At 36.6% G+C, this 21,899-nt stretch overlaps 1 protein-coding gene across 1 annotated transcript in view; it reads left to right on the top strand.

Moving 5' to 3' along the window:
• RGS12 (regulator of G protein signaling 12) overlaps positions 1–21,899 on the top strand; it is a gene marked incomplete at its 3' end in the record, with an annotated part of 89,137 nt that overhangs the window by 42,443 nt on the left and 24,795 nt on the right. Inside the window, exons 4-9 of the mRNA XM_082316018.1 lie at positions 2,770–2,791; positions 10,606–10,775; positions 13,739–13,831; positions 14,971–15,114; positions 19,499–19,678; positions 20,932–21,085. Coding sequence (XP_082172144.1) covers positions 2,770–2,791; positions 10,606–10,775; positions 13,739–13,831; positions 14,971–15,114; positions 19,499–19,678; positions 20,932–21,085 — 763 coding nt within the window. The remainder of the gene's footprint in view (positions 1–2,769; positions 2,792–10,605; positions 10,776–13,738; positions 13,832–14,970; positions 15,115–19,498; positions 19,679–20,931; positions 21,086–21,899) is intronic.

The following is a 21,899-nucleotide window of genomic DNA, read 5'->3' as shown; positions in this document are numbered from 1 at the left end:
TAAAATGAGATCATCATAGTATTTAAAAAAATCTGGTCTTGCAACTTATACCTTTGGACAAATCTAGACAAGTTTCAGCTGAACAGTTTAGAAGAGAAACTGCTTTGTCTGAATGTGGACTGCATGCAATTTCTGACAGGTTTATATTAAGATTTCTAAGTACTCACAAATGTGTTTTGAACATATTACTGTGAATTCTTACACAATAATTCCAAGCATTAGTTTCTAGCTGGTTTTGTTGAATTAAGAGGATTTAGTTCAGTTACATAGATGAATTTAAAGAAATGTTCTTAAAATAAATTTTATTCTGTGATCTACAGAAATAAACTGATAATGCTTGGAACATGCTGGGTAGTTTTAGTGACACTGTAATGTAATAAAAAAAACAACCCATATAGTTGGAATATATCAAAACCAACAGGAAATTTAGAATATCTTAATAGCACAGAAATAGGTGGTTGATATTTAGATAAGAAATTCTTCCTATAGGTACTATTTTTTTTTTCTGTAATCTTTAAACATAATAATTACTAAGGCCTTGCTTGGAGAGATTTTAAGATGTTGATACATGTAATGTAATGTGCATTAGCCAAAGCATTTAAACACACAAAACCAACCGATGGTATGCAGAAAGCTCACTGCATTAACTTATGCTAAATGGATTGAGGTAAAACTGTATCTCATTGTCCATAGAACTTAATTAAGTGGTGCTATTACTGTAATGTTTGAGCTTTTCTATGAAATCACACCATTTTTCCTTTAAAATGATATTTTACAATCGTTAACTTCCCAGTTTTTGAAGAAAGTAGTGTAAATATTCTTTTTACTATCGTGAGAATCCTATTCATTTTACTTGATAGCTTTCAAAAACATGAAGGAGAATTGTACTTGCTGTTGGAACCTAGACTCATGCAAGCTGCCAAAGTAAATGACCATTCCTAAAATGAGTGTATTTTGACAGTATTCTTATTTTTTTCTGTCTAATGTGTAAACTGATACTATTACTTTGAGTCATCCTTTTCTTTATTCTTTGAGAAATTACATTGAAATTGTTTATTCATCAGCTGTTCTGTACGGTATGTGAGTAAGAAATTAGAAGCAATCATATTTATAAAACAGATTTCAGTAATGTAAATTAAATTTCCTAAATTACAAACATGAATTAAGTTATGTCTTCTGAATGCCTAATACGCTTGCTAGACTTACGTGCAAAATAGAAGTAGAAAAGATGTCCTAAGCCTCACTGAAGAACTGAAAAACAGAAGTACTTTTTTGATACCTGAAACAGTGCTATTAAAAAGAGGGGCCTGGATACACTTTTGATTATATTATGATGTTTCGCAGCTTCAGAAGCATTTATTTTTGTGTAGTTAAACAAGAAGTGACATCATTTTTTGGATCTTTTCCATGAAAGATGTATTTGTGTTTACCAGAACTAGCACCAGAGGGATGATGTCAATAGAGACGAGTTTAGACTTTGCAGGTTCCTGAATACTTGTATTAAAAACTAGGTCAGATCCTCTGCTGCTGATGTGAATGGTGAGGCCACAACAGTTTCTAACAAGTGATGTTCTTCAGGTAGTGTTAACAGTAGTAGGAGATCCTTCAGTGAAACAGAAAAGAGAAAGAAAGGAGAAGATACTATTCTTTTAAGGATTACCAAAGGTTTTTGTGGATTTTGAAGGGGAGAGGCAATGTTTGTTGCCAAGGCTGGAAAATACAGACAAACTATGGAGAGATAGCTTTTCTTTTGAGTTGTATATATATGTATGGCTTTTTCTTCTGTGTGTTTTCCGTCTTGAAGAAATTGTAGATAGTATAGGGCATTCTTTTCTAGCTTTTTAAAGAGCAGTACAAAATAAGAGAGTTTCTTTTTAACTATCTAGAAAGTTACTTAAAGGTTCAAGGACACTTTATATGACCAAGAAAAGATTCCCCAAACAATAATAGTTTTTAACAGCCATTAAAAATGAATACAAACTTAAATCTAAAAATCAGCTGTCCTTCCAGTCTCTCACTCAGCTGAGTGTCAAGGTGCAAATGCTGGAGTACGTGTTTGGGAAATGGTCACCTACTTGGTTTTATACAAATGTTAGCTGCCTTGAGGTAGTTTGTGATGAAAGGTGAGATGTTTAGGGTAGATAAGCACCTACATGTCAACATTTCACAAGAAGACTAATTGTCCCTGAAAATTTGATGTAAAATACTAGTAGAGATGGTGAGGAGTTCTTACTTAGCTTATTGGAAACACTCTTAACATCCTTTTGGCTCTGTGGAAGTCAGAAGCGATTGGCAGGGGAAGTTTTCAGTCATCTGACTGACAAAATACTGAAATTTAATTTTCATTCCACATATCTCCAGATATTGCAGAAAAATAAAGTATATGAGGTGGTGTTTTCATTTTAAGCCTTTGCAGGTCAATTTTAAGGTATCTGCTTTCTCACATATACCAACCGATTGACTCTATTCCTCTAAGAAGGACTTTGGAAGCAGTGTAGCTACTCACAGCCGGAAGTACTTTGTCCAGTAAATCCTAGTGGGATCAAGTTCCAGGACAGTGGTTAAAAGGCCTGGGCTGAATTTCATGGTGGGGAGGAAACACTTGTGAGAAAGTAACAGCTGTTTTCTTTAGATTTTCCTCTGTCATGTTATCTGTTGATAATAGGATGATAAAAGTAGCTAACACTTCAAATATTACGTGAAGCTCAGAGATTTCTAATGCTTACCATGAAACTTAAATAACACTTATTTTTCTCTTTCTTATTGCAGTCAGCAACTGTTTCTGATGGAGGTAAGCTGAAGCTTGTTTTTACTTTTATAATGACAATCAATTTTCCACATTAAACAACATAATATGTGGTAAATAAGGTGATACATTACAAGATGTGAGTCCAAAGTGTTGCAGAACTCTGTGACTTCTTTGGGAACTGTGCCAATGAAAATATTGCAGGATTAGGTTCACATATGTTCATTGATTCATTTGCATAATTTTTGTTGTGGCACATCTCTCTGTATATGCACGTTTTTATTATAGCTAGACTTCTTCATTCATAATAATAAGGAGGCAGAGTTGGTAGACTTTTGTATAATTGGCTGGTAGCTAGAATCTTGTTCTCTGTTTTGTTGTCCTTTACACACCCTGTTTGCTTTTGAAGAGATATGCTCTAACTCCTACGTTGTAAGCTGTGTTGGTGCATTTGTTGAGGCTGAAATTTCTTTACAGTGTGATGCATTTTGGGAAGGGGTAAGTAATTTGATATTTGTAAAATCCCAGCATGGACCTTTTGCAGTTCTGGAGTACTTCTAAGTAAACTCCTCATTATGTCACCTAAGCTTGTTTGTTTTGATTTTAACATGGCTTTAATATTTTAAAGGGCGTCCACTCTTTGTTAAACATTAGAAGACAATTTCTCTGAACCTTTGAAGTTAATTGAAGCAGTTTAAGTATGCTTATAATGGAATAAAGGAATTTGTATAGTTTAGGGTATAGAAGAGATGGCTTTTCTCACTTGTCTTGCTCAGCAGGAGTTGGTTCACTTCATCCTGCAGAGACACTCACTTACATACATATTATTACGTTTGCTATTCTTTGACAACAGTACAAGACAATTTTATTAAATAAAAAGGGTACAAACTGTGTTGCTCTAATTAGCGCAGTGAAACTGAAGAAATATTTTGAATGGTAAAGGTAATTTTTTATATTACATGCAAATGTAAATGCAAAATTAGCAATACTATTCACAAAAGTCCATTGTGTCCTAATTTCTGATTCCTTGCAAAACTAAAACTACAGTTGATAGAAACATTACTGATTTGGTCCTTTTGACAGAGCCATTTTCCAATGGCTGGCTGACATTGTCAGATATTTTCCTTCTCTATTGCTGACACAGTCTGCTGCTGTTAACAGTGCTTCTATCTAGATACAAAGATAGACTCTATATTGTACCTGTCTTGTCTGCAAAGCGACAAAAGAAGGAAACGGAAAATAATTCTGTTTAGTCTGCTTTCTGTTTCTAAAATGTAGCCTATGTTTTGTGGGAAAAATATGTATTTCCCCCCAGATATTACCTGTTTGATATACAAATCAAGACAAAGCACAGGCTTTTTTTCTTTGTGTATGTAGTTGAATTAAGTTCCAGGTGCCAAGGGGCAAAAAATTTGATTGATCTTTTTTAGCTAAAATGGAATGTACTCGTGTCTTGTCTTCACGAGGGTTCTTGTTCCATGTTAATGAAAATTATTTTACTTCTGTTGCCTATCCAAACTTGGAGATCCCTGTGACAGTACTCATATAATAGTAATTTCAATCTTTTTATGCTTCCAGCTGAAAATATATTTTAAAGATCTGACTTATTTTCAGTTCTTCCAGTATGACTTTTGTATTTCATTCCAATTCTGTAGGTAATTGGGTTTTCACAATTAATTCTGTACAGTTCTGTGAAGTCCTGAAATCTAAGGGCCATGTAGGTTGCAGAGGTGAAAGAACAGACAATAAGTTAGATGCATTTTTCTGCTGAGTTGTATGGCCTGTTTTTTCAGCTACTGCTGAAGATTTGACATGGACTCTCTCTTCATTGTTAAATGCTACTTAAGAGGGGGGGTGTAATTTATGTAAAAAGTGGTAGTCGGACTATACTGAGTAGTATTGGATCAATGCTTAAATACTTAGGAAGTGGATTGGAAAAATAAGAACCAGAGAGACTGTAACCAGAAAAAGTGAAAAGAAATAAATTCTAATTCATTTCATTTAGAGCTGCATTGAGTAAAAAGCTCTGATTCATGTCTGAATTACATTTTCAGGCTTTCACTTTTATTGAATATGTCACAGCACTGAAATTTTTCCAATCTTCTCTAATCTCACCAATTCATTAATAGTTCAACAGATTTACACATTTTAGGGTGTGTCTAGAGAAATTTTCACCAGTGTAACCATTAGTATAGCACTGCATACTTCCCTTCCTAGACTAAATCTTAATATTAGTATTTGTACATATAACTAGATACTATAAATACTGTTGTTAAGCTTTAGTCTGGGAAGAGAAATTTATGTGTAAAAAGGAATTATTATGTGTTTATATGCATCCCTGCAGTATAATAGGAGGCATGACAGCTCTCTGTACGTTTTCTTTCCAAGGTCAACGAAGCCTCATGCCATATGGCTTTTATTACGTTAGAGCCAGGCACTGGAAACCGTCTACCCCTTGTTGCATTTATTTTACATGGTAACTCAGCTTGTGCAAGGCTGGGATGTTCTCAGCAGCCAAAACTGTGCACTTGGGCTTTGCAAGATAGGTAACATGTGAAAGGTACAGGTACTTGAATTAGTGTTGTTTCCAGAGATGCTGACCAGTAGCAACTCTTAACTGTAGTTTATTTGCTTAATGAATTGCAGACAATCAGAATGTAAACTGTAATAATGCTTAGATGCAAGGTCACTACTATAGATCAATTAATCTGCAGCACCTATGCTCTAGGAATAGCAGAAACCATTTTATGTTACTACAGTGACCTGTAATTAGCAGATTTCTCCTACTTCCCATCTCAGAAGCTGTCCGTTCCTGCTGACTGTAGGAATAGGGAGAGTGCGTACGCAGCATGCAGGCTGTGGCTGATGTTTTGAGCACTGAGCCATCTAAATCATCACAGGGATGATCAATAGTGCCCAGCTATGTCTGACTTCGACTATTGATACCTAGACGGCACTTTACAAAGGGAAAACCTTAAGGTCAAAGGACATATAATAGAAATGCATCATCATTCATCTCCCAGGCAGACAGGTGGTGGGGTAGCTGACCTATTGAGAATGTCTAAGTCAGTTCCTACCTGCTATTCCCTACAGAGATCAGTTCCACAAAGCTGAAGTCTATTATTTCCAAATACTTAAGCATAACAGATACTATATGAATGTCTTTTTCCTAAGATACTACTTTGCTGTAGTTTCTGCGGATTTTTGTTTTTAGTGTTCATCACCTGGAAAGAATTTTCATAAGGAAAAGTTCTCTTAAAGACTTTTTTGAGAGGAATCTGATGTTTACAATAATAAATAATCTAAAACTGTATTTTAAAAAGTAACTAAAAAAAGTAGAGCAAAAAATCCACAATGAAGTCCAAAATAAAACAAAACACTCTTTACACTTTTTACACTATAAATACAGATGGATTATTTTCTCCACCAGGTATATGACTTGTTTGTCAGTTATGTTGGCAATGCACACTTGCTGTAGCTGTGTTCCACTGTAACATAAATAATTCAAGTTCCTTTAGCAGCAGTGGCAAAAGGTCTTTTCTTTAAATTATTTATGTAGCATTTTATAATGCTTTGTGTTAAGTATACTATTGCTTTCCTCTGCTTGAAGCCATGAGGGTAAAGAATCAATTTGTTTAGAATGGTGTTAGAGGCTACCAGGAATTGCTGGGGGAAATGCCTTAGCTTCCCTTCTCCCAAAGTAGCAGAGGAACAATGTGCCGTACAGTAAGACTAATCCGCACCCAATGGGTTCCGGGACGTTACAGCTGAACTTGGTATGGATTCAGAAGGATGGCTTTCAGTGAATGGCTTGAAGTATTTGATTAAGTGGCACCACAGTGGTTCTTACCAGCTTTATCCAGGTAACGTACTTAGTGACTAACTGGAGTATCTTTATTATATGAATTTATGCATTTCGATGATTACAAGGAATACGTGTAGCTTCTCGCAATAATAAAAAGTATTCGTAGGTTGAAAAATGCATATGAATTTTATGAACAAATGCATACAAAAACTTCCTTAATTAATCGTATTCAGACTTACTGCTTTATATTATTTAAATCAAAACTTTCAAAGCCATCTTGTCCTGTATACTTTCAAGATCTTAGCTGATTAAATGCCTGCCTTCTCTTACGTAATGCTGGTTTTGTAAAACAAAACCAAGAACCGCCACAGAATGTGTGAATACAAAAGGTGTAAAAGATGTTTTTTCTGCAGATTTTTAGAAAACATTCTGGGTCAGTTCTCTATTTGAAGACGGTAATAAATGAAACTGAATGAGTTTGCACAGAAAGTGGTGCTTCCTCCCTAGGTACGGTGGTTCTTGAACAGAACAGACATAAATTTAGGTCCCTGGGATTCAGGATGCTTGAGTAAGGAGCATCCTTTTACAGGTAATGCAAGATGAGTCGGTGCTTCTACACAGTAAAGAAAAAGTCAGGCAGGCATTAGGAAACTTCACAATACTGCTAAGTCTTTTGTGCACCCGAGCTGGGGTTTTCACAGTAAACTCCTTTGTCATCCTGAGATTCCCAAGAGCTAATCTGTTTTTAAACACTTAATAAGAAGGAGGAGGCCACTTGGCACAACAGCCTTGCGGTTGGAACGTTTGAGGGTGGGAATCAGGGCTCTATGTTTCCTCTAATGATCATCACAGAGTGATGATTAGACGAAATATGTGGCTTGGTTGGAAAGTTTCTCCATTCCTGCTTTCCAAGGTGGGCTGTGTGTACCTAGGAATGCACGAGCTGTGAGCGTCGGGAAACCTGACACTGAAGTCTTACATTGGAAACATTCCTCTGCAAGGGGAGCGGAGCCAGAGTTACGGCTTATAGAGTCTTCATTAAGCGTGATTTGGATAAACTGTATACTAGTGTTATAGTTGGTGGGGGTTTTTCTTCCCATCTGGCCTTTCTTTTTCTCTGATTCTAAATGGTATACCTGTACTAGGTTGTAACTGTTTAATTGCAACTGTTGATATATGTGGTAAAAGAAACTAGAATAACCAGGCCTTTTCTGGGAAACAACCTTGTCTGTGTTGTTTTCAGCATGTCCAGATTTTTCATGTACAGATTTTAAAAGCAAACTGACTGCATTTTTGTTTGAGGGCTAACAAAGCAGTGTCAGGGTTAAGTATGAATTCAAAGAGTTCTTTCTGGAAAAATCTGAATTAGCTAAATAAAATACACCAGAACAGAGATAGTTTACTGTGAATGAGTAATCCCTTGATGCAACTTTAGCACTTTGAAGGACCTGTGCCAGTAGCTCTCAAAGTTGTTGAAAATGCAGTCTTATTTTGTTCTTTTGTTTTCATGGGACCTCCAGAGTCAGCAATGTATCAGAGGGACGAGAACCCCGTGTAGTTTAGAGCAAATGTGACTCTGACAAGCTGGAGAGAGCGAGCAGCTGCTAGCAATTAAAGGTAGTTAGCAGTCACCCACTGGTGTAAACACTCAGAGACTGTAATTGCAGTTTGGCCTTCCTTGCCTGCCGTAGGGAAACCGGGGAGCCGCCGCTTGGAGGGAGGAAGGGGAAGCTGACCTGCTAAGGACTGCCGTGCCTACCATTTTGCAATCCCTTCTGAGTCCTAAGGCACTGTGACTTGTGGATTTAGAGTTGAGCACTTCATGTGGCTACTCTCCCGATTTCCCTCTGTCAGCCAAGTAGGTTTAAATGGTTTGGTATGTGGGATGAGCTTACCTTTCCAATATTGCCTGAAAGGAACTAGGAAATTTTCATCATTCATCACTGGAGAACACTGGGGATTGAACCCTCTAGGAGTGAGGCAGTATCTGAAACTGTTCCAGATATATCAAGAAGTGGGTGTCTATTTATATCCTGGACTGTAAAATAAAATGTATCCACCTGCAGAGTTAAAGCAAAATACTTCAGATAATAAATTTAGATACAATTCTCTTCAGATTCATATTAGCTTCTTTCACAATAGTTTCACTGTGGTGACAGGTATTCTCTAATGAAGCTAACAGTTGACTCGGTTATACGCTTTCATGTATCTTAAAGGAAAAAGTGAATAAATAATTCTTATAAAAATTTGGCATTATTTGAGTGTTTTTAATTAGCTTCGATTAATATGACAGTTAGGCAAGGAAAAATATCTGTATACCTGATGTCCTATTATAGTCCTTAAATATTATCCCTGTTGAAAATATAGTTACATTTTCATTCCTCCCTAATCTATTTCTCTATCTTTGTCTTATTTTGTCTTATTTTTGTCTTAAACAATAGCTTTGCTTACAGAAATTTGCCATAGTTAACCTACATCTTAGTAAATATTTCTAAGCTACAGAATACATTTAAAAATGAAGTTTCAGAACTGTTTTTTTCTTTAATTTTTCTTATCTTTATAACTTCTTCCTATGTTCATAACTATCTTTGAATGGTCCCTTTTTTCAAAGTTCATACTTCCAGGGAGGGATAGTAATGTTTTGTAACATAGACTTTGGAAATGCAAAGTGCTTTGAAATATTTATAACAGAAAAGGAGAACTTGGGAGATCTTATAAAGTAGTAATTTTGGTGAAATTACTCCTTGCTTTAGTTAGTCCAGGTGATTAACTGAGGAAAATAAACAACAATAAAAATGTCTCTGTGAAGAACAGGTCATTTCTTACTGGTTGTGAATTCAGTTTTCTCAATCAGTTTACATTTCCAGTGAGCTGTATGAGATCAGACCAGGTAGCTGAGGGCTTTATTCAGTTGTGTCTTCACAACTAATTAAACCTGAGATCACCTCTGTGACATGGGTATCTGTGAGTACTACTATACCAATTTTACATTTATGTAAGCAGAGATGAAGAGAGCGGTGATTTGTAAAACGACATACAACAAAAAAATGACGGGTTTGTGAATAGGACCCTGTTGTGTACAGTTCCCTCTTTTGCTTAGAGCAGCCATTTCTTTCACCTTTACACTTCTGTGAACAAGTGGTCACTCCTTGAAAAATTTATTTTTCATGCTCTGTTTACTGTTATAGGACAAAGATGATCTGGGTCAATACTTGAAATTATTACAGTCACACTGCTACACAAGGTTGCGTTTTCCTGAATTCCCTGTGTTTTCTTGTTAATTTGTCTTTCAGAATACAAAAAAAAAAATCTGTTTTTCTGAGATCTAAAGAATCTGATCGTTCCTCAACTTGGGGTCCCTAGATTACTGCACTGTGTTGGCTCGAGTCTGGAAGGGAGTCACGGATCCCTGTTTTTGTCAGAAACCCTGATAAATTTAGGACCTATGGTTTGATACCTCTGCTTTCCATGGATGACGAAGGCATCCATTACTAGCTCAATTTCCTTGGTGTTCTTTCCTCATTTGACTTCTTTCCTAAATTTTCAGCATTTAATAGGAATCTCTCATTTCCATGAAAAACTTCACATAGTCCCTGTCTGCTGATTTAAGAGTGTATGAGATTTTGCTATCTCCCATCAACTAATAGATTTTTTTCTTTCTGTTGAATGATGGGTTCTTAAAGGCCTACTTGGATAATATTACGAAGGATTGCAGTCCATGAGATAAAGAATGTGAGCAGAAAATTTTGTCCAAAATATTTATTCTGTGAAGGAAGAAAAGAGATTTCTTTTTGTGCCTGCCCCATTTGTTTCTGGCAGGGGATTGCTGTTAAAACGCTCATTTAATTTTCTTTGCAGTGGAACAGAAGAAAATTGAGAGATGGTTGGGGTTGCTTTGTCTGTGCAGTGCTCCTAATAGAAATGGGGAGGGATATTTGGAAGTCTGCACTACTTTCAGCTTGAGCAGGAGGTGTGATAAATCAAGTAAACGATGCTGAAGAGTAAAAGTGAATAATATTTTATTGACAAATTTGTTCATTTTTTTTTTTAACAGAGCTCAATAGTACTGATTTAAAAGACTGCATCAGTGAAAACAGCCTCAGTAGCAATGCTAGTCTTCCCAGTGTACAGAGCTGCCGACGACTTCGAGAAAGAAGAGTTGCAAGCTGGGCTGTTTCATTTGAGCGTCTTCTTCAGGATCCTGTTGGTGTTAAATATTTTTCAGTAAGTTTTGAGGGACGGTAAGGGGCCTTTCAAAATTGCTGCAGTAATTTTTCTGTATTCTTTTTTCTTTCTTGACAATATCCTTACACAGGGCGAGAGATAGTTTGTTGTTACACAGTTGTTATCTGAGCATATTTTGAAGTTTAAACTGGTTCACAGTTGAATAAGAGTTCATAGTGAGACACATATTACCATGCATTTCTGGATAGCAAAAGTTTCAGATAAAATGAAGGCTATACTTTGCTTTGTATCTGAACTTTTAGAAAGCTTCTCCTTTTTATAAAACAATTACATTTGGTTACATATGCATCTGTAGCCTTTGAAAAAAGAAAGAGGCAGTAGTTTCCTAAGAATTGCTGATCTATTCATGTTTGCCTACTGAAATGTTGGAAGCCAGGTAGAACACTTTTTCAATGATACAGTGGCGTATCTTCCTGCAAAAGGTTTTTAGAAATACTTTTTGGAAATAATTAAGGTAGCTAACAGCACTGTTTAAAGCTGCAGCTTGCAGGAGTAGTGCTGAGTATTTGCAAAGCATAAATTAAGCTTCTTCGCAGCACGTTTATGAAGTTGTAAGTAGTGTCATCTGTTTTACATGTAAGGAAATAGAGGTTTATACGCTTCTGCGTTGTTGCACTGAAAGTCTGCTGCTGATTCTGGATCACAAGGATGTTTTGCGCTGTCCAAATAATTTTCAAAAACAGGACATAAAGAAACCTATGGTATAAGAGATGTAGATTATTGGACTCCTTTACTTGATACAAAAGTACATGAAAATATGAAATGATTAATAAGCAGACTTCCATATTAAATGGTGTGGGGACCCAAAAAAACATGTTAACAGTGAATACCTTTTTGAGGAAACAGAAAAGATGAAGGCAAAATAATATATCCTGGATATTATGTTCCCTGTCTTTCCATTTTTCTCAGTAGAGTAGCCTAAGAGTTATTAGTGTTTCTGCTTAGATACTGAGACTTCTTCTCAGGCGGAAAGAAAAATTACAGTTTTGATCTGATGTTAGAATCGACCTGAAAAATGATATAGTTTGGTAGTGCGCTACTGAAAGTTTAGTTGTCTTTTCTCATTACTTTTAAGCCACCAGTAAACTTACTTGGAATCTGGCATAAAGCAGAGTCATGGTGCCTAAAAAAAAAAGCCTTTTCAAGTGATAGGTTAATGTTCCTTCAAAGGGAAGCTCATAAAGCCCATGGACTGAGAAGGGAGTCACCTGTAACTAGCCAAAAGACACAGATTTCTGCCAGTATTCGAGAACACTGGGGCATCAGCATTTAATTTACGATTGTGTAGTAAGCATCTTAGTGCATTTGGGATTCAGCATGCATAGGCCTTTCCTGAGGACAGCTTTGTCACAGAGCAGGAATTACTCTCTAAGAAGAAGAGATTTTGCATGTTTTGCAAATACTCGCATTTTGCATAATAGTCGGCTGATTAGAGCAGTCATCCAGGAAGTGAGAGACCTGATTGCAGGTTCCCTCCTCAAGTGGTTCAAACCAACATCTCCAGCTTCCCAGCCGTGTGTGACAACTGCAAGGCTACATAATGTTCCAACTGGGGCACCACTCAGTCTTCCTGATGAAGCTGAATTGTTGTGCAGCCAGCTGTGCCCAAATCACGTCGCCAGAAAGAAAGCAAGCAGGAGATTGTCTATAGATTCGTAGTGAAGACACTGAGCGGGGAAGTAGGCAGTTGGGTTCCAGTTCCTGCTCACTAATTTGATTCTCTTTTAATCTGTAATTACATGTAAAATGCAGAAATGTTCCCTGACTGCTCTCTGGATTGTCTTTTATACATTTGGTGTCTCAGGTTAGGTATCTGAAGAACTTGTAGTTTAAATTGAGAGATTGCTAGTGTGTTTAGACTCCCTATATTGTAGTTTATCTCAATTGCTCTCTTACAGTTGGACTCCCTAAACTCTGTGTAAATCTTAAAAGCACAAATAAAGTTAGGTTTTAAGTATTTCTGTGAAGATTCCTCTTACACTGCTTTCTAAGACTGCCTTGTATGTTAAGGAAGCTTGAGTGATACCATTGTGACACTTAAATGAAGGTTGTGCCTTGTGGGCAGACTTAAAATAAAATTTCCAATTAAACACTGATACCTAAAGCTCTAAAGTGTAAACAAGCATTGTTCCAATTACATGCATGCCTAGATAATTTTTTTAGAGGACCAAGATAATTTTTTTTATATCTTCCCCCTGATGGTTAAAATGCTTTCAAGAAACGTATGCTGAGAGAATATTGAATTATACAGATTTGAATCAGGGGCAGTTTGTGGTTGTACAGTTTCCCAACTGAATGGGGTCCCAGTCTTCATATGGACCTGTGGATGCTATAATATAAATGTCCTGGTTATTGCGTGTTGTACTGGGAGATTTTTTTTTCTTTCTCTAATAATGCATTTTTCCAAGGAGAACCTATGTAACCACAGCAGCAAGCAGTGATAAATGTTTTTTTGTAGTTGCCATGTGATGCACAAAGGCGCTGTAGCGAATACAGAATTGATTACGGGCACTGATCGATAAACATCTACTCTATTATACAAGCAGAACTGCAATTAAAGACAGCCAGTTTACAGTGTGATTTTTAAATGTAGTTATAAATTATTTAAATTTTTATTAAAAGTTTATTCACTAGTTTATACACTACTTAACATGAAGCTTCAAACTTCATCTTTGTACATGCAAATGATTTGATTGTAACTTGATGGATTCTTCTCAATTGTACACATTTAAAAAGAACTGAGAAAGAGGAGAAGCACTGGGCATATATTGGCCATGCATTGATTTTTACTTTAGAAGAAAACTGGACTGTGAGACTGATTGAAATGTTAGCATTATGCAAACTTTAGTATTCTTAGCAAGCATTATAAATATGTTGTTTGAAATGGCAAGTAACTTCTTTTCTTTATAAGATATTTATTTATTTGTTTATTTCTCCCCTAGGAATTTCTGCGGAAAGAATTTAGTGAAGAAAATATTTTATTTTGGCAGGCCTGTGAATATTTTAACCATGTACCTGCACATGATAAAAAAGAGGTAAGTCAGTGTTGTATTTCAATATATGGTGTTGCTTAGTAAAAGTTGTTACTTCTTCAAGATTATTGAAATTGGAGCTGTGCTTGGTCTTTCTATTGTGACTTCACTAAAATAAGGTTGGAGCCTCCGTCTAATTTTCTCGGTCCCCTGAGAGTACTGTCCCAGGTTTAAGATGATGGATATATTTAGACTGCAGTGAAGTGCAGAGGTAGCTCTGTAAAAATGAGCTAAGGTATACTGGATGTTGAAAAATGGCTAAGTGCAGTAGCCCTGTGCAAGGGAGTGCAGAGCAAGTTAATTTAACATGTCAAGGAGAGGCGAAAATTAGCAGCTAGACTGCCTCCACTAGACAAGATAATGTGTTTATAACTAAGATATATCTGCTGCTGTAAATGTAGTCATGTTTTTTCACAAATTATGAGAATCTGCATCGCATCCTTTTAAGACAGTCCTATGTCGGTGAGGCAGTTTTGGTTTGTGCAGGTTGGCAACACTTCTGTCGACAGCCCAGCAAAATCTAGTCAGGTTTACACTGTGGAAATGGTTGCATCTTGCAAGTCCCTCTTTGGTCTTTTGTGGACCATTGAGGTGTTTTCCCCACTCTCTTCTGTCTTTGAACAATGTATTTTCTGAACACCACCCTTAAGGGCTATGAGCTCAGTTTGGTGGTTTTTCATTATTTCCAAATGTGGGTGTTTCAAAGTAAACAAGCTAAAAATAGAGCATGAATGTTTTTGACTGTAAATATTCATATATATACACTTAAGGAATTGAAGCTTAGAGGATTGATTTATTTAAATAGTGACTGTTATGTAAAAGGTCTAAAATCTAAAAAAATCTATTCTCCTTTGTAAGACAGCACTTGATGTGCTTCACTTTTATTGTTTTCATAGTTTGATCATTTTATTTTTTATTGTGATGGCAATTTTTACTGCTTAAGAAATACTTGATGACTATTTGTAATTTTAAAGTAAAGACCCTATTTATATGCCTTAAACTAATAAAAGCTGTTAAATGAAAAACGCTTGTATATTAATGGAATGGCTGTATATTTTTGGGTGGAATATATCAGTGTAAGAAATGCCTGTCTAAAAATATGGTTTTAAAGCAAACATACATTTAGCATTTGTTTTTGTTAGCTTTCTTACAGAGCTCGGGAGATCTTCAGTAAGTTCTTGTGTAGCAAAGCTACAACCCCAGTTAATATTGATAGCCAGGCACAGTTGGCAGATGATATTCTCAATTCTCCGCATCCAGATATGTTCAAGGAACAGCAGCTTCAGGTAACTATAGAAAACATGACTGCTGTACATGTATGTCTATTATCTTTTCCTTTGAAGTACTTCAAAATCTATAAAAGTAGCTTCACATGCTGTATATTTTACTATGTAGAAAAAGACGTTGACGTCAAGATCATATACATTCTGTTAGCAGAATAGAAAAAGGCTGTATAATGGAAGGCTGCTTGGCTGTTTTTCTGTACATTTGCATAAGTGTAGAAAATTGCCATTAACTAAAAAGTAATCTGAAAAATACTATTACTGAAATGAAGCTTTAGCGCAAGTAAATCCATGTGTTGCTACACCATTGCATATGGTGTTTGCGTACGGCTGCTTATTCTTTTCTTTAGTAGACAATTGTGTACACAAATAGTGTCTAATTTTGGTTAAAGTGGTTTGTAAAATACATCTCTTGTATTAAAGGAGTCCTTCCCGTATGCTTTAATAGAACAGTCAGACAAAGAGCTTGTTAAAACTGTTCGTGTCTGAAGACCTCTGAAGTGGATGTATTTTAAATAATTATTGATGTTCAGAACAGAACAGTTATGTAACAACAGGATACTCTTTACATTTTCTGTAGAATTTAAGTTTCTTTTTTCTCCTAAGTAATCTCTTTGGTAACTCTCCCACCCTAACAATTTATTAGTAGAAATAGTTTTGAGATCATGTTATTTAGAAATCAAGGCTATAGCTTTAACTGCATAAAAGAAGCAGGTCACAGTCTTAGTCTTTGTGCAACCTCAGATCGCATGCTTTTGGGGCAATCTGGGCAGGTGGGTATAGTACCTTCCATCTGTGAAGTGGAGATAGAAAGGTAGGTCTAACTGCTGGTCTGGTAGCTTCTAGCATTACAGCTACCCCCCATGCACCTACCAAGGCCTGAGGCTTCTGTGGCAATTACCAGCCACAATCTCCCCAGATGTTTTCTCATGTATTCCTCATCTTGGCTTTGTAGAGCCCATGCCTGAATTCCTCTTCATCCTCTCCCAGTTGGCTGGTGGAGCAGATGATGTTCTTATGAGTCTGGTGTCTAGGTGGATGCAGGTTTTCTTCCTTCTTTGAAAACACTGTGTCCTTAGGCTGAAGGGCTCATAAGGTGGATGAAAATGCTGATGTGAAGTGCTGCTGTGGGTCTAATCCCAGCCACGTGGCCTGTCTGGACCTGACCTGCTTATCTCAAATTGTCAATGCCTCTGTAGTTCTTCCGTCAGATCCCTCAGTCAGGCCCATTCCTCCCACTGGAAAATTAGGTGAAGCAGGATGAGCGTTACTTCTGCCAAAGTAAGTGGCCCTGGAGCTGGGTGTGCCAGTGGAGGTACTAATGGTGTGTTCGGTTGAGGTTGGTGCTGGGTAATCAACTGCTTTGATGGTCCTTAATATGTTGGTTTCACTAAGTGGTGGTTTTGCAGTGGATCGCTTTTGTGGTCCTGGTGGGTGGTATGACCTCGGGAACACAGAACTGTAGGTGTGTATAGTCAGCACAACACACCCGCAGTCTTTCAAAGTTCAGTTTACAGTGGTGACACCTTATTAATAATGCGAAGGCTGTGCATTTGTGGTCTTTCACAAGATTTTTTTAGATTTCAGCATTGAGCATAGAGTGCAAAGGTGCTGATCGGTGGTGGTCGTCGGGTAAGTGTTATATGATGCTAGGGAACAGGGTGTGTTGCTGTAAGGCTGCAGTGGAATTGCAGGAGTGTGTGTGGGAAAGTGCCTTGGAAGGCACTGCTGAAACAATTAGCGCTCAAGCACTGCCTGTTGGGAATGCTGCTGGAAGTTGCTTTCTGTCCATAGCCTGACAAATTTGCCCTTAAGCCTGTTGTTAGAGGTGTTGTAATATGACAATGTGGATGTAGCCAAAATGTCTAGTTAGGATTTTGCTGTTTCTTATAATAGAATAAGAGCAAGTATTTTGAGTGTTTCTGGATGCAAGACAGTATAGGTCACTTGAAGATACTAAAATAAGAATGAAATATCATTTACTTCATGTAGAATTGCATAAATGGATGTAAGTTTTACTACCCTTGTTTACATGTAAAGTTCAAATTATGCTTTTATAAGCTATATTTCTCTTTCGCATTTGTAAGAACAAGAAATAGCATCTGCTAGATTTTTCCAATATGCAGAAGTCATTAACATGTGTAAATTAATATGATGATAATGCTAAAGGTAGGAAATTGGGGACATAGTGTGGGCTAGCAACGTAGCAGGGCAGATGACGATCAGCTCAAGATAAAGCAGTGAAGTTGTCATCACTCTGTCCAGCAAAGTTAAAAGGTCGGAATGTTTTTTGCTGTATTAAGTATATGTAATCTGCAGACTTCATTTCTGTGGTAACTCTCTTTGTCTCTCTTAGGAAGAATAAAGGAAAATATTACAGAGAATTAACTAGCATGAAATAACAATTTTATCTTCTTTTGGTGCTAGATTCCGTGACAGGAGACAACTCTGAAAAGCTTTGTTTTTCATCCTGAAACTGTATTAAATTTAAGGTATTTAAGGTTAGCTGCATCGTAAAATAGCGTCTTATATTTTGGGGGCACAAATTGCATTTAGCTTAAAATATTGTAATTTGTTGAGTGTAACCTGTATACATTTCATTTCCTTGAGAACCTCAAGGACAGGTGAAGTATTTTGTATTTTCCAGTTAGCTTGGTTTTTGCATTCGTGTTGGTGTGTGCAGACTGCACTTACCATTTTTCCCCAATAACTGACTTTGTATCAGCAGTTCATCTGTGAGTCTGTGAGACTGAGGCGTTTGATATCTTGTAATTGCTCCTCTGTATTTTACGCTATTTTGGCAATACACCACAGTGTTATTCTTTGAGTTCAGCAGAACTCAAAAAACATTTCCGAGCTATGTGCGTTGTGTACACTGAATAATTTGTTGAGTCTTGACCTGAAGACTATGTGTGCTCTGAAACTAGTTGACTTTTTAAATTTTGGCAGTGTACCTGTGGTCAGAGGAGTGTATCTTTCATAGCATGAGAGAGAGATTCCCCTTTGTGAGCAGTTTTTCAAGTGGGAAGAGTCATTGACACCGGATTGCCTCTTTGACACTGCATTGAGGGCACATTAGTCTTCGTGCTGACCTGCGTCAGCACGTTAAGCTGGCAAAACTAACCCTACAAAAGTATTTTTTCCATAGCTTACCATGTGGAAAACAGTTTGTTAGAGGGCGAACATGACAGGTAGCACCTAAGAGGGAATGGGAATATGTGAGGGGAAGGCAAGAATGTGGAAGTCAGCACTCAGTTTGAATGAGGTTTCTGTGACGCTGCAGCATCTTGCTGTTTGCCAGAAAAATGCACAACCTGAAAAATGAATTCCATCTGCAACTGGGCCACTGTGGCTTAGCGATGGACTTCCCTGTAGGCTCTTGGGAATGCGGTAACCAGTTGGGTGGCGCGTACCGTTCTCTGCTTGTAGGGAATTTGTCATGTCCAAAGAAGGTGGCATTCTTACTGTTTTTTCAGATCAACTGGATCACTGGAGAAGGTGTAAAGGTAAAAGTATGGATTCACTTAAAACTATAGGTTTGCAAAAATGGAACAAGAAATTCAAACGTTGTTTAGCGTTTAAGAATGAACTTTTCTTCCTTTACTTCCATAAATTTAGCTATGGCTAAATTAGCCTCAGGCATTTGCTCCAGGCCTGGTACAGAGCTGCTTCCTTCCTATGTAGTTAAAGATAAATGTTGGTCTTGCCCAGAGCAGCCATTTTATGTAAACTGTTCTTTTTCAAGTTCTTGGTTTTACAGCACCTTGATTATTGAATCTTCCAAAGATGTTGATCTTTTTTTTTTACTTATGATTGGGCACATGAACATTATATAATACTGTAAAGGGCTCTTTGCTCCTCCCCACGTCAGTAATTAACCTTGTACATCTGGTATCATTGCATACTATTGCATATTGTGATTATATCATATTACTGAGTTTTAGACCACGAGCTTTATTCTTGTTCATAGCTACCTTAAAACACGCTTGTATAATTTAATCCTGTCACATGTAGTACTGATGTAATAATCTTTAATATTTAAAAAGGCAAGCTTGCTATGCGCTTCGCATAGAATGTACAAAGGCATGAACACAGTAAAAGATGGCTATGAGGATGGTGTTGTGAAGACTCTACAGCATCTCAGCTTCTCATGCACTTTGCACAAATCACAGCACTTTTCTGAACCTGTGCTAAGGGAAGAGGTCAAATTATGTTTCACTTTAAATTGGTGCAGTGTATTTAACTAGGTCTAAACAAAGTCACGCCTACTGCTGTTTACAGGTTAATGTCCTAAATTTTGTGGGAGTTGGCTGTTGTGAAATAGCTTCATTTTCTTGATGTGTTATTTAAGCTTATGTAACCATTATCCATTGCATTTTAATTTCAGATATTTAACTTGATGAAGTTTGATAGCTATACTCGCTTTCTCAAATCACCCCTTTATCAAGAATGCATCTTAGCTGAAGTAGAAGGTCGTCCCCTTCCTGATCCTCAGCGTGTTCCCAGCAGCCCCACTTCTAAACACAGTATCAGTTCAGAGAAGTCCAATATCTCAACACCGAAAAAGGTTATCTTTGTATTGTTGTTATCTGAAAACTATGTTCTTAAATAATGTTTTTCAAGTCCTTTAGAAGATCAAAGATAATATATGAAAAACAATGACAATGTTTGTTTAGTGGTGCTGGCAGATATAATTACAAAATCTTTATGTGCTCAGGAAAATACTTCTTTTTTTTTTTTTTTAATCCATACCTTTGTATCAGATTTCTAACTATTGACTTCCTGATTATAATTTTAAATCTTTGTTATTTTTTAAATACAAGTGTACAATCCTCACAAAGTGAGGATTATTCTAATGCATCAGTTCAGAAGCTTTTTTGATTGAATATTGGAATTAAGATGTGGTATTTTAACCTTTGCTGAGAGCAGACATTTTAGCAGAAGTTATTGGAGAAGGCTTAACCTAATCTAACTCATCTTTGCAGAGGATAGTTTTTTAATTTCTCAGCCCCTACTGAACTAAGATAATTCTGTGTAAACCAGTTGCTTAAAAATTAGACCTGTAGTCTTACTGATCTCCTAACATTATTTAGTTTATTTTTTCTTTATGTTGGTAATACCACCATAGTATTACATAACTGTATGGGTAAATTATAACTTTGCATTTTTCATGTCAATCACTACACATTAGCCCATCTGCTATTATGTATTTTTATAACTAGGAACCTTTTTAAAAGTAGCATTTTAAGGAATACTCTAATAATCTAACAAGAATAGTAGCTTGTTAAAAGCAAATTTAGTTTAATATCGAACATTCCTGATGTTTGTATTCTTCAGCACTAATAAATACTTTGATTATACTTGTAAATGTTAAACAATACTTTGTCATTGTCTTTAAATGTAGTTCATGTTCAAGTCTGGCCTAGGAAAAATTTCTGAAATACGGAAATGAAATTCTATGTTTTAAAAGGAAGGCAAATGGCCTTTCCACGTTAACTTAGGCATTACTGGTGAGCTGTGGAGACTTGTTTCATGTTTGCAGGAGCTCTCTGTGGCTTGTTTCCAGCTACAGTTTTGTACTCCCTACCAAGTAGCACGTTCCCATCTATATATTTCTTTTTGTTCCCACTGGATGTTTTTTTTTTTTTTTTTGATTGCTGCTGAGAGGCATACTGGCATATACACTTGTGAGTGGGGTAACGACGACAGCTAACCTGACCGTCACACTCTTGTTTTGGGAAGAAGTGTGGGAGGGTTTATTTTAGATGATATACTTAAAACTGTGATCCAACCAATGATTTAATTGTGTTTTTGTGATAGTTAAGTGGTAAATCAAAGTCCGGAAGATCTTTAAATGAAGAGTCAGGAGAGGAAGACACCGAGAAGAAAAAAAGGGGAACATTTTTCTCATGGTCAAGAAGTAAGAGTTTGGGAAAATCACAGAAGAGAAAAGAAAATGGTGATTATCCAAATGGTGAGTAGTCACATTCCACTTAGTTGCAAAGTTGTTTCAGCAATAGATGTGACTAATCTCATCATGTTTAGTTTGCATCTAAGTGACAGAGGGAGAAGAAACTGTCAAGTCAGAATGCCATAGCGGGGCTAGTAGCTATAAATAGATAAAAGTATGAAAATACTTGAATTTGTTTTTATTGACTTCCAAGAGACTTTTTTCCTGTTTTCCAGCAGACTCTGCATTTCTATGTGTTGGCAATTGCTTTTTCAAGCAGAGAGTTACTATTTTTATAGTAAGATAATTTCAACTCTACAGAGAAGTTCAGTAGCTGTACATGCAAATAGCGCTATAGTTACAGCTATTTAAAAATTCCTCCATCTGCGTTATCCTACGTTTCTCTTTTATTAGTACTGCACAGGTATGTTCACTTTTGAACGCGCTTACTACCTGTTTCCACCTTTCCTGACTAAAATGAAAAAAGAAGAGTCAGAGTTGTGGAAACCCTTGTAATCTGCTGTTTTGTTGCTTAACTGTTTTTGAGAGTTTAAGGAAGAGTTCCCCTATGAAAGCACCTCTGCATGGCCTCTAGAGGAAGAGATGAAAGTTTCGCATTAACTCATTCCATTGAGTTAAAAATGATAGAGAAATTCCACTGAAGCACCAAATTTGGACCATATTGTTAGTGTGGTTTCTTCTTCTGTATTTTGTAGTAAAGGCCCAGACCCAGAAGATATCTTTGATCAGATGGATAGTTTAAGTGTTCTCATTATACTCTTATGTGAAAAGACATCAGAGGCATTTGCTAAGATTATACACTTAAACTTCTGAAAGT

This window comes from Platalea leucorodia (genome assembly GCF_965183815.1).
Source record: "Platalea leucorodia genome assembly, chromosome: 6".
Taxonomy (NCBI): domain Eukaryota; kingdom Metazoa; phylum Chordata; class Aves; order Pelecaniformes; family Threskiornithidae; genus Platalea; species Platalea leucorodia.
The sequence above is the reverse complement of the archived record's forward strand: the minus strand, read 5'-3'. Positions and strand labels throughout refer to the sequence as shown.